This window comes from Trichechus manatus, unplaced genomic scaffold (genome assembly GCF_000243295.1).
Source record: "Trichechus manatus latirostris isolate Lorelei unplaced genomic scaffold, TriManLat1.0 scaffold00148, whole genome shotgun sequence".
Lineage (NCBI taxonomy): Eukaryota > Metazoa > Chordata > Mammalia > Sirenia > Trichechidae > Trichechus > Trichechus manatus.
The window spans coordinates 1,486,194-1,500,302 of NW_004444084.1; the positions used below are offsets into that span (position 1 = coordinate 1,486,194).

Below are 14,109 nucleotides of genomic sequence, written 5' to 3' on the forward strand. Positions count from 1 at the left end.
CCCTCCTGATAACGTGTCCAAAGTGCTTGGAATGAAGTCTCACCGTCCTTGCTTCTAAGAAGCATTCTGGCTGTACTTCTTCCAAGACAAATTTGTTCATTCTTCTGGCAATCCATGGTACATTCAATATTCTTCCCCAACACCATAATTCAAAGGCATCAATTCTTCTTCAGTCTTCCTTATTCATTGTCCAGCTTTCACATGCATATGAGGCAATTGAAAATACCACGGTTTCGTCAGACACCTTAGTCCTCAAAGTGACATCTCTGCTTTTTAACACTTTTTAAAGAGGTCTTTTGCAGTAGATTTGCCCAATGCAATGTGTCCTTTTATTTCTTGACTGCTGCTTCCATGGGTATTGATTGTAGATCCAAGTAAAATGAAATCCTTTACAACTTCAATCTTTTCTCTGTTTATCACGATGTTGCTTACTGGGCAGTTGTGAGGATTTTTGTTTTCTGTATGCTGAGGTTTAATCCATATCAGTTTTCAAATACAAGCTGTATTATTTACATGATTTGGGGCAGTAAGCAGAACACTATTATAAATCATATATACTTACGTTTTATAGTTAACTCTAGTTAATACTAAATAACTCAGACCTGGTATTAATCACTAAATCATATGAAATGTTAGGATCCACCTTCACCTTGAGGGTTTGTAATTATGATGTTTTGTTGCACTTTGCATAATTAGCAGCTATAATAATCCTACTTGCTGAGAGTGAAATTGTACTTTTGTTGTTTATGGAAGTCAAAATAAGACTGAGACAAAGAATATATGAATACACTATATTACATATACACACTCACATAAAACCTCATCACTCCTATTATTTTCATTTATCTTTTAAATAATATTAATTATATACCACATTTGAAAATAATTTGACAATTAATTAAAAAGTTAAATATATGTCTACTATATGATCCAGCCATCCCACTCCCAGGTATTTACTCAAGGGAAATAAAAGCCTATATTTTCACAAAGACTTACATAGAAATGTTAATAGAAGTTTAATTTTAGTAACTCCAAACTGGAAACAACCTAAATATCCTTCAAAGTGTGAATAAATAAATTGTGGTACACCCATATAATAGAATATTACTCAGTAATAAAAAGGAACAAACTCTTGATAAACATAATAACATGGATGAATCTCAAAATAATTATGCTGAATGAAAGAAGCCAGACAGAAAAGAATATTTAATTGTATGACTCCCTTTATATACAACTTTATAAAATGCAAACTATTGTATACTGGAAAGAAAAGGTTACCTGGGGATGGAAGAGGGAGGGTTTAGCAAGAGTCAAGAGAAAACTTTTGGGGATGATAAAGATGTTCACTGTCTTGATGTAGTGATGGTTTCACAGGTGTATACATACCAAAACCTATCTAATTATACAATCTAAATATTTATTGACAGTTTATTGAATGTCTATTATATCTCAATAAAGGTGTAAAAAATGAAAAACATATTTACTAAAATGATGTTAGGTAGTTCACAGGATTGCCACGAAAGTGGAAAAGTCAGGCTTAGAGCCATTAAAATATTGGTTGTTCTGGTGGAAAAAAAAATGAGGAAAAGCTGATGTTGCCACTGAACACAGAGGCTGCAGCCTTTATCTCTGGTATCTGGCCTTGGCTTTTCATTTTCCCCCAGGAACTAGTGGCTAAAACTGCCACTGCCTCCCAAGAGAGGCATGGAAACTGCCTCCTTGATTTATTAGTTACCTATTTGCATTCTGGGGCTCGGGCTGGTGCCTGCCAGGCCTGTGCTCTAACCATGATGGGGGCTGGCAAAGTGAGTATCTGTCAACAAGACATTTTTAGAAGAAGGTACTAAAAGATGTCTGCCTTTAATTGAGTGATAAGATCAACAAGACACATATAAATATTCATATTTTATAATTTTTTCAATTAATTTTATTATGAGCACTTTCAAATCTATACAAAAATTGATTTTTAAGAACATTTTCAAAGACACACGAAGTACTCATTATCCAGACTCAACTACCCTATTTCACTATCTTTTATTTTGTTATTACTCCGTAAGTGTTTTAAAACAAATCCCAGGCTACGTGTTATTTAACTCCTACATAAACAAACAGACAAAAAAAACCCAAACCCATTGTCGTCAAGTTGATTCCAACTCATAGTGACCCTACACGATGGAGTAGAACTGCCCCGTAGGGTTACCAAGGCTGTAATCTTTACGGAAGCAGACTGCATCTTTCTCCCACAGAACAGCTGGTGGGTTCAAACTGCCGATCTTTTGGCTGGCAACCGAGCACTTAACCACTGCACCACCAGGCTTCCTAACTCCTACATACTTAGTATGTATTTCTTAAAAAAAAATTAAAAATGGACATAACCATAATGCTATTATTTCACCTAACAAAATTAATAAAAACTCATCAGTGTCATTTAATTCCCAGCCCATATTTACACTTCCCTGATGGTCTCAAAAATCTGTTTGAACTACGTTGTTGGAATCAGTATTTACAGACAGGTCAAGTCATTGTTATGCATTTTAAATCTCCTTAATACAGCGTAGTCCCTCTGACAGTCCTTTTCTGCATGCCACGGACCTGTTGGTAGATGAGTCAGTTATCTTGCAAAATGTCCCACGTTCTGGACCCAGTTGTGTCATTTAATTTATTCCTTTAACCCCTTGTTTCCTGCTAAGTGGAAATCAGTTCTAAAAGCTTGATTAGGTTTGGGGTTTTTTTTTTGAAAGAATACTTTTGGAAAGTGTACTCCATAATGCATCACCTCAAGAAGCTCATAGAGTCTGACTGTCCTCTCTTTGTTTTGCTAAGATTGATCACTGACAACTGATCTCTTGCTTGCAAATTTCCCATCTAGTGTTTCAACCTTTGATAATCATTGTCTGAATCAATTACTTTCTTAGGGTTTGTAAAATGGTAATTTGTCAAATTCTGTCATTCTTTCTATATTAATTAGTGAGCGTTCTTCAATAAATAAGAACTTTCTTTCATCAACATTCCTTTCATTACTATGAAAAATAATTTACAAAGGAAAGAGAAAATAAATGCTTAATTCTTTCCCTTTAATTTCCATCTTTCAAAGTAAAAGATATGTTCATTTCTTACTAAATGGTAACCTATAAAACTGAAAAATCAAATGAACGTTGCATTTCCAAGTAAACATTCAAAACGAATAAATATAAATGCTCCAATCTACTTGCTTTTTCCTTAAATGATCTTAGAACTAAAAATGTGAAAAGTATTGGAACTCAGATTTGCCTACCGTTAGAAGTCAAAAGTAAGCACATTGTGTATAAAAATACATATCTACCATCTCTTTTGCTGATGATGCTAATGGCAAAGTTGTAGCTAATAAACATGCTTCTGAAATATAGGTTAATATATTCTAATGGAAAGATATCCGAGGGAAAAGAGCCAACTTAAGCTTCCTGGTTTCAGAAAATGAAATTACCAGGAACTTGTGACTTCTCCAATAATTGATGAAAAACCAGTTGACTCTGGATAACTGCAGCTGCCAAGTATGAATAACCACAGCTGCTGGGTTCATAAAAGCCATTCAATGTAATGTTGCTAAAATTAATGCACTAGCAATTAATCCTCAAATCTTTGGCAATTAAAAAAAAAAACTCTCATTACATTTTAAGAATAAATATAACACATTTTAAGAATTTTGTTATCAAATTGCTATTGAGTTTATGAAACTAATAAAGCTCTGGAACTTAAAAGCATGCTTAGGGAAAAAAATAATATGTAGCTAACTCTTAAAGAACAATATGTACCTCTTGTAGAGAAATAAATACGTAGCTAACAAGGAATTTGATCAACATCAATTGCCTGTGAAAATCCACTACCATTTATGGGCAACAGCATTAGCCTACCGCGATTGCTTTCCAAGGTCGCCCTCTACTTTAAGTCTTACTCCCCCTGTTATCTGTTCTTTACTAGCCACAAGTCACAAGAGTGATCTAGTTATTACTGTGAGAACGGAAGAGGAAGTAGCTAAAGCTTTTGGGCAGTAGCTAAAGGCCAGCATGGCTGGAACAGAGTGAGCAAGGGAAAGATTAGTAGACAAAGGCAAAGAGAGAGCAGAAGGCCCGGGCTGGTAGGGTCTTGCAGACTTTTTTTTTTTTAATTATTTCCCCATACAAAAATTTATACATACATTGTTATGTGACTCTAATTGCTCTCCCCATACTGTGACAGCACACTCCTCCTTTTCACCTGATTCCCCATGTCCATTCAACCAGCTTCTAACCCTCTCTGCCTTCCCATCTCACCTCTGGACAGAAGCTGCCCATTTAATCTCTTGTATCTACTTGAGCTAAGAGGCACACTCCTCACAAGTATCACTTTATGTCAAGGAGTCCAGTCCAATCCCCGTCTGAAGAGTTGGCCTCAGAAATTATTTTAGTTCTGGGCTGATAGAGAATCCAGGGGCCATGCTATCCGGGGTTTCTCCAGTCTCAGTCAGACCATTAAGTCTGGTCTTACTAGAATTTGAGTTCTGTACCCCACCTTTCTCCTGCTCTATCAGGGACTCTCTGTTGTGTTCCCTGTCAGGGCAGCCATTGGTGGTAGCCGGGCACCATCTAGTTCTTCTGGTCTCAGGCTGATGAAGTCTCTGGTTTACGTGGCTCTTTCTGTCTCTTGGGCTAATACTTTGTGTCTTTGGTGTTCTTCATTCTCCTTTATTCCAGGTGGCTGGGACCAATTGATGCATCTTAGATAGCTGCTTGCAAGCTTTTAAGACCCCAGACGCCACTCACCAAAGTAGGATGCAGAACATTTTCTTAATAAGCTTTGTTATGCCAATTGACCTAGATGTCCCCTGAAAGCATGGTCCCCAGATGCCTACCCCTTGTACTCTGTCTCTCAAAGTGTTTGATTGTATTCAGGAAACTTCTTAGCTTTGGTTTAGTCCCATTGTGCTGACTCTCCCTGTAGTGTGTGCTGTCCTTCCCTTCACCTAAGATAATTCTTATCTACTATCTAGTTAGTAAATATCCCTCCTCCCCCTTTCTCCCCACCCTTGTAACCATCAAAGAATGTTTTCTTCTGTGTTTGAATCTTTTCTTGAGTTCTTATAATAGTGGTCTTACCGAATATTTGACCTTCTATGACGGACTAAATTCATTCAGCATAATGACCTCCAGATTCCTCCATGTTATGAGATGTTTCATGGATTCATCATTGCTCTTTATCACTGCATAGTATTCCATTGTGTGGATATGCCATAATTTGTTTATCCATTCATCCGTTGATGGCATCTAGGTTGTTTCCATCTTTTTGTTATTGTGAACAGTGCTGCGATGAACATAGGTGTGCATGTATCTATTCGTGTGGTGGCTCTTATTTCTCTAGGATATATTCCAAGGAGCAGGTTAGCTGGATCGTATAGTACTTCTAATTCTAGCTTTTTAAGGAAGCACCAAATCAATTTCCAAAGTGGCTGTACCATTTACATTCCCACCAACAGTGTATAAGTGTTCCAGTCTCTCCACAACCTCTCCAGCATTTGTTATTTTGTGTTTTTTGGATTAATACTTGCAGACTTTTGTAATGAATGTTTTTATTCCGAGTTACATGGGAAGGAATTGGAGGAAAAATGACTATTTCTATTTACAAACCATAGCATATGAAAATGTTGTCTATCATATTTGTTAGAAGATTTTACTCCCTTGATGAAGTTGGGCTGGCCTAAGATTATAAGAAAATCTTTGCCCAGAGGTCACATCTCACTTGCCTATATCTAAAATCTCTCTGGAAAGATTTAATTGCTTATGTAAATGTTGATTAGAATGGCTTTTAATTTTTTGCTGAATCATACAAAGTACCTGCTAGATGCACAAAAGTAAGGAGTATTTGCACTAAAATTTTATAATGATGATATCAGGTATTTTGCTCCAGGGATTTACTGATTTAAAAAAAGGGACGGAGCAGTCATTTGGTTGAAGATTATTCTAAGAATTATACTTTATCATTTCCCTGAATTTATTAATTCCATAAATTAAAGCTCAATATTACAAAAGTGTAAAATCCTAAATAATATATTCAATAGGATGACATTGTTTTCATTGCCATGGAACAAAATCACAAACTCAGTATAAGATAAATGCTTTTCTTTTGCTTTTTTTCTTTATTTTTGTTTGTTTTAAATGGAAAAGCAAAACTGGAAGTTACCAAATTAAGGAAATTCCTATATTTAAAACATTCATTTTGGGAAAAAAAAATTCCAAACAACTGAATTCTTGAAGACAGGCTGCTATGTGAGGAACTTAGTAATCTGAGAAACCTGGGTTAGAGTGCTGGGGCTACCACTTACTACCTACCATATGACATTAGTGACTAAATACCTCTCCAAATTAAAGTGTTAAATAAATTATTTCTAAAGTCTGTTCCAGCACTACAATGCCTTATGACTTAGATTTTTTTCTTAATTCCAGTGCCTATACTTAAGTGAGAAATGTGATTTTATTTTGACTAGACTGCAAAATGAATCTGCTATGTAGACACAATGTCATTTTAGAATACCAAAATGAGAAAATCTGAGCAGTTCTCCTAGCTCTATCTAGTACAGATGCTCTCAAAATTGAAGGTGCCGAAGAATCACCCAAAAAGTTTGTCAGAACTACTGATTCCCAAGTCCCACTCCCAGAGTCTGATTTTACAGATCTGGTACAGGATTTAGGAACCTATCTTTTTACCAAACTTCCCAGATAATTCTGACGTAAGTGGCTAACACTGACCACACCCTGAGAAATGTTGTTAGTTGTCACTGTGTCGCTTCCAACTCATGGCAACCCCATCTGTGCAGAGTAGAACTGCTCCATAGTGTTTTCAAGGCTGTGACCTTTCGGAAACAGATCGCCAGGCCTGTCTTCTGAGGCACCTCTGCATGGGTTCAAACTGCCAACCTTTCAGCTAGTAGTCAAGCATTTAACCATTTATGCCACACAGGGACCCTCCGAGATACTGTCTAGGATTTAATTTGGCTGAAGGAGCCCTGGTAGTGCAGTGGTTAAAATGCTTGGCTGCTGCCTGCGAGTGGACAGCCCAGTAAAACCATGAGAGTAACGAGATACAGGAGTCCAGTGACAAGACCCAGAAGGCAGAAGGGGAGTAGGAAGCTGATGATAGGGAACACAAAGTAGAGTAAGGATATTGTTGATGTGTTGTGAGATTGTTAACCATTGTCATAGGGCAACATTTGTAGTAACTGTTAAATGGGAGACTATTTTGTCCTGTAAGCCTTCATCTTAAGTGAGAATAACAGCACAATTAGAAGAGCGTAGTCAATGTCACTTAAATGTGTATGTAAAAAAAAATTTTTGAAATGGCGTATCTTTGGCTATGTGTATTTTCACAAAAAAAAAAAAAAAAAAGTTGAGAATTTAGAGGGTTAAAATGTTGTGGGGTTGTTAACCAATGTCATAAAACAGCATGTGTGTTACTGTTACATGAGAAACTATCTGTTCTGTAAGCCTTCACCTGAAGTACAATAAAATATTAAAAAAAAAAAAAAAATGCTTGGCTGCTAACCAAAAGGTTGGCAATTCGAACCCACCAGCAACTCCGTGGGAGAAAGATGTGGCAGTCCGCTTCCATAAAAGATTTACAGCCTTGGAAGCCCTATGGGGCAGCTGTACCCTGTCCTATAGGGTCACTATGAGTTAGAATCAACTCAAAGGCAACAGGTTAACTTGGCTAAAAATGCAATTATGACAGTTTGAGGATTACTTTAATCTACATATGTGATCATGGGTGAACAACTGTTAAATTTAAAGTGGAGGAAGAAAACAAAAAAAGCTATAAAGATATCTGAGTCTTTGCTTTTACAATGACAAGCATATAAGGCCTCTTTGGTCAAGCTATAAAGCAATTTCAGCGCCCTTAACTATCACTAGGAATATAGGTTATGGAGGATACTTAATGACCAATGTGATTTAACTATAAAACATATACTTTTAATGTCAAAATTCTTTAGCAGATTTTCTTAGCAAATTTTTTAAATTGATTTATTTCTCTTCCAGGCTTCCCTGTCTGTAAAATACATCAAAATACCATTTGTAATTAAAGATTTGCCAGTGCTCTTAGTTCCTAGGTCAAGAGTTACAAACATGAAAAAAAAAAAAAAAAAAAAAGCCAATTAGTTTCACTTACTTACATCATATAATGGAAGCTATGTGGAAAGTGAAACCTCTGTAGAGAAAAGCTATTGAATCCCATAATACAAGGAACCTCAGAATCAATGCGTTTACCATTGTTCTAAGTATGTCATGTATGCATGTAGCACTAGTATTCACTAATACTTTCAAGTCTTAGTTTAGTAACTTACTAACAATGTGATCTTGAGAAAAATAAGTCTACCTTGACCTTAATTTCCTCAACTTTAAAATGAAATCAATAACAATACCTAAACCACAGGGCTTTGCTGGGAATTAAATGAGATCATGCGTGTAAAGTGCTTAGTACAAAGTCTGTTTCTGAGTGGACTGGAAACAAATGTAGAAGGTGCGTGTTATTTGCATAAAAATACAGTAAATAAATCTGTGATAACTGAATTAAAAAGAAACACCTCCTAGAGTTGAACTTTTTAGATATTTTCAACATCTGATTTCCTTAAATGAGTAAAAGGAATTTTGATGAGATAAAAGCTAATCTACAATGCATCTTTAATGACCATGATCATGATAAAATTTGTATTAACTACCTTTTATCCTATTTATTATGAAACCTTGAATTTTTTGATAGATATACAGTAAGTAAGATCCATTCTTAGAAACCACTTACGGGGGAAAACCACCAAACCCATATCACATGCAAACATGGAGCAATAGGATAATATCAATCAATCTAACAAACATGCAGTAAGAGTCTCAGAAGAATTAATGGACAAAAATTGTCCAATTTAAAGAAAATTATAAATCCACAGATCCAAGAAACTCAGTGAACATTAGTAGCAAGATAAACAAAAAGACTATAGCATAATCCAACTGTTGAAAACCATTATAAATAATATGTAAAACAATCAGAGAACAAACATATAAAGTAGAGAAACAAACATGAGAATGGCCTAGAGACTACAGACATTAAAAGAATAATAATGGAATATTATGAACATTATGTCAATAAACTTGACAAATTAGGTGAAATGGACAAATTCCTTGAGATATATATAAATTGCTGAATCTGACACATAAAAAAATTTAAAAATCTAAATAGCCTTATAAAAATTAAAGAAATTGTTTAAATGCGAAACTGTTTCGTTCCGTAAGCCTTCATCTTAAGTGAGAATAACAGCACAATTGGAAGAGTGTAGTCAGTGTCACTGATCTGTGCATGTAGAAATTTTTGAAATGGTATATCTTTGGCTATGTGTATTTTCACCAAAAAAAAAAAAAAGGTTGAGAAGTTAGAGGCTTGACATGTTATGGGGTTGTTAACCAATGTCATAAAACAATGTGTGTACTACTGTTTCATGAGAAACTATTTGTTCTGTAAGCCTTCACTAGAAGTACAATTAAAAAAAAAAAATTAAAGAAATTGAATCTGTAACTTAAAAGCATCTCATAAAGAAAACTCCAGGCCCAGATAGCTTTACTGGTGAATTCTATCAAACGTTAAAGGAAGAATTAATATCAATCCTACATAGAGTCTCAGAAATTACAGAAGAAGGAAAGACTTCCCAATTCATTTTATGAGGAAACATAATCCTAGGAAATGAAAAGGTTGAGAAACCACAACTCATGCACTATATTGCAAAACTATTTAAAATTTGACCATTAAAATTTACAGTAATTTTAATTTAAAAAAAGTGTTAGATTTACTCTTGCATCCTAGATTTTTTTTATAATGTTGATATTTGGCTTTGGTTAAATATTTACTGTAACACTCAGCCATCTGAAATTTGGTCAAAATGTGTACGTAGGACGCTTCCATTATTCAGCTCAAAATAACCACCCCTCTTTTCTAGGAACTATCCCTAAAACAAAGAGGTTAAGGCTGTATCTATTGTATGTTACCCTATTTTCTACATTAGATGTTTGATCCAAGCTGTGGTAATCAGATTCTCCCAGTCACTGAATTATATTGAGACTAAAAGTTGTGGGGCCATGTCATGAAATAACAGGGCTTTAAAGTGAAGGCTCTTGAATCTCTACTGATCCAAAGTAACCCTTTCTTAGATTCTATGAAATAACCCACTATTCTTTTAATGAATTCCCATTTTTGCTTAAGCATTATTAGATTATACATTTACATGTGTTTAAAAATATAAAGAACTTGAGTTTAAACATTAAAATAAATCAGTTTGTCTTTATTTCAGAGAAAACATAAGACTAATAGTGTATTTCCAAATAAAGTACTTTAAGGTTTATTTCAAATATCAGAAGGATGTTTGTGAAGAGCCTGTGAATATACAAACATACAAAATTTTATGTAAGAATATGCTATTGGTGGAAGTACTGAAGAATATTTCAGGTCAGCTAAAAAGCAAAGAAGAATTAGGGCCACAAAAGATAGACCCTGACAGAGTGGGAGAAATATGTGGAAAAGAACCTCAAATTCCTAAAAAACAAAAACAAAAACCAGACTTACTGAACTGGTTGAGACTGGAGGACTCCCTGAGACTACTGCCCTGAAATACTCTTTAAACCCTGAACTGAAACTAATCCCTGAGGTCACCTTTTAGCTAAATAACTGTTTGGCTCACTATATAAAGAATATAACCCGTAAGTACTGCACTCCTTTAAAAAAAAATCTATATGAGACCAAATAGTCAACAATTACTTTAAAGCAAAGATGAGAATGTAAAGGGGAAGGGAAACTAGATCAATGGAAACAGAACAATCAGAAAAGAAATAATGAGAATGTTCACGCATTGTGAAGAATGTAACCAATGTTATCTGCACAATCTGTGTAGATTGTTGGTTGAAATGAAATTGTTGAATGGGAACTTAAACTTCTCTGTAAACCTTCACCAAAAACACAATGAAATATTTGGAAAAAAAAAAAGCAAAGAAGAAAAGAAGTAGAGCGCAATCACTTGTGATGAAGTTAAAAGACATGCAGGACTTGACATTCTTTCATAGACTTATTTAACAGTTTTTATGAGAAAGGAAAAGGTACTGGATAGTGTCTTCAGCTGGCATAGATGAAAGGAGTTTGTTAAGATCTTATTTGTTCCAAAGAATATTTATGCTTATTATATAAATATAAGCTTAAATTTTTATAAAGATGTGAGAATGACCATTAAAACTGCATAATGAACAATGTAACTAATAATAAAAGGAAACCTTGTCGATTTTATAAATGTTGGCTAAAACAGCAATATAATACCATACTGTAAAGTGTAAAAGAAATACAATATAAATAGAATGCCAGTAAATTTCCAGAAGTGAATTGTTCAGTGCTGTAAGAATTTTCCATATACTGAGCACATAATAAAATTTATGTTAACGGTTCATAATTCAGTGTCCCTGGAATGGTGCACATTGCTCAGCAGAATATCCAAGCCCGAGGGGCTGTAGGAATATGAAGAGGACCACCTCTTTACTGGGACAGCCTCAGTTTAAATTCTAGTTCTGCCTCTTACTGACTCTTGGGCAAGTTACTTAACACTCTGTGTCTCAGTTTCCTTATCTGTAAAATGGTGAAAATATTAGTTTTTACCTCATAGAGTCTACGAAGATTAAATAAGTTCCCGAATGTAAAGCACTTAGGAAAGTTCCAGGCACACAGTAAGTGGTCTATAAATGTTAGTGCTTCTTAATTCTTTGGTGTTAATAAAACAGAACTTAGAACATACATTCTTCATGGATAACATTTTTCTACATTTCAATTTAAAAATTCCTATTTCCTCCAATTTTATAATGTATGCTTATTTATGACTAAAATAATATACAATACTAAAAATTATTTTTTATAAACTAATATGCAAATACAAATTATATATCTGTACTTAGTACTTATTATAAAAATATGAAATTCAGTGGAACATATTTAATTGTATAAATGAAAATTAAAGTAGCTATAATAAAATAAATCATAGGAGTAAAACAAATGTATTTTGTATCAAGTTGATAGTGTTCAATGTTATTTTACTAATTTCAGAAAATATATTAATAAATAATTATTTTGCTCATCTAAAACTTATTGAAAGCAAAACTGTGGAATCTGTTATGTTAAATGAAACCAAAAAATGAAAAAAAGAAGTTTTTAATTAAAGCTTATGAAGTCTGTAGTTTAAATAAAGTGTATTGTTTCTTTCAGGTGCAGTAGTAATATACATTCTAAATGGCAGGGTGTTTTTTTTGGTTACCTGAGAACTTATCATGCGCTGAGATGAGCGAGCAATATTGGCTGGCAGACCAAAGAAACTAGGTTTGTCATCCTCTGGAAGTTTTTCAATGACAGCACGGTAATCCTAAATATAAAAAGGTAAAAAAACGTTTTTTCTCTAAAGTTTGAACTTAAGAAACTACTGAAATTAGCAAAAATGGAAATTATGAAGTATTAAATTATTAATTATTCATATTTTACATTTTCTAGGTAAATTTCATTTTCTGTCTGTGTGATACTAACTCAGTTATTTACGGGAAATACGGATTTTCTTTGTCACTACTTTTACTTACTTGTTTGATACTATAGTTTATCCTAAGTCCCTACATTAAAAAGACTTCTGAATTGATTGAAACATATACATATTTGAGTGTCCATACCTACTACATAGGAGCCTTGGTGGTGCAGTGGTTAAAGCGCTTGGCTGCTAACCAAAAGGTTGGCGGTTCGAACCCGCCAGCTGCTCACTGGGAAAAATATGTGGCAGTCTACTTCTGTAAAGATTTAGAGCCTTGGAAACCCTCCCTATGGGGCAGTTCTACTCTGTCCTATAGGGTAGCTCTGAGTCTTAATCAACCCAATGACAGTGGGTTTGGTTTTGGTTTTATGCCTACTATAAACAGCCCTGGAGCCCTGGTGGCGCAGTGGTTAAAGCACTTGGCTGCTAACCAAAAGGTCAGCAGTTTGAATCCACCAGCTGCTCCTTAGAAGCTGTATGGGGCAGTTCTACTCTGTCCTACAGGTCGCTATGAGTCAGAATTGACTTGACGGCAATGGGTTTGGTATTGTTTTTATAAAGAGCCCAGCTGGCACAGTGGTTAAAGTGCTCCACTGCTAACTAAAGGTGGGCGGTTCGAACTCACTAGCTGCTCCATGGAAGAAAGAAGTGGCAGTCTGTTTCTGTAAAGATTATAGCCTTAGAAACCCTATGAGGCAGTTCTAACCTCCTCTATAGTGTCACTATGAGTCAGAATCAACTCAACAGAAATGAGTTTGGGTTTATTTTTTTGGGCATGCCTACTATGTAGTGGAGCTCTGGTGGTGCAGTGGTTAAGAGCTTATCTGCTAACCAAAAGGCTGGCAGTTCAAATCCACCAGCTGTCTGCTAACCAAAAGGCTGGCAGTTCAAATCCACCAGCTGCTCCCTGGAAACCCTACGGGGCAGTTCTACTCTATCCTATAGCATTGCTATGAGTTGGAATTGACTTGATGGCAATGGGTTTGTTTTTTGTTTTTTGTTTTTTTTGTTTTGGTACTATGTATAAGATACTATGTTAGATGTTTTCAGGAAAGCCCTGTAAATTATTAATTTCCTGTAACCTACCAAAAATCAATCTACAGGGTGCAGCTCCGTTTACATTAAATTAAAAAGACAAATATACCTGCAATCTAAACCTATAGGCAAACTCTGGTATACTAATGAGCACTACTTTATAAATCACTTTATCACAAAGTAATTCCACAGTTAATGTTTAGTTTGCTGGTGAGGTGTGATGAAATACATTGATAATGCTATCATTTCATTCCAAGAATTATTCTAAACATTGCTTGACTTGTTGAGCATTCATCTGAAGAGTTATTCACTCATGACTCTACATGAAAAACTAAGTGTAGACCAAGAGGATTTATTCAGTTTGACCCAAAGATGGGAATTAATTTTTTTGTTTTGTTTTCATGAAGAGACAAGTTATTTTAAGGCAGATATTACACTGTATGTCTCATGGTCATGGAATTCATACAAAAGTAGGAAATACAAGA

At 34.8% G+C, this 14,109-nt stretch overlaps 1 protein-coding gene across 2 annotated transcripts in view; it reads right to left on the minus strand.

The window, feature by feature from the left end:
• The window catches only part of DYNC2H1 (dynein cytoplasmic 2 heavy chain 1), a 376,170-nt gene that overhangs the window by 119,930 nt on the left and 242,131 nt on the right, over nucleotides 1–14,109 (minus strand). For both annotated transcript variants that reach the window (XM_004385852.2, XM_004385853.2), the window contains one exon: nucleotides 12,332–12,436. In XM_004385852.2, the coding sequence (XP_004385909.1) occupies nucleotides 12,332–12,436 (105 nt within the window). The remainder of the gene's footprint in view (nucleotides 1–12,331; nucleotides 12,437–14,109) is intronic.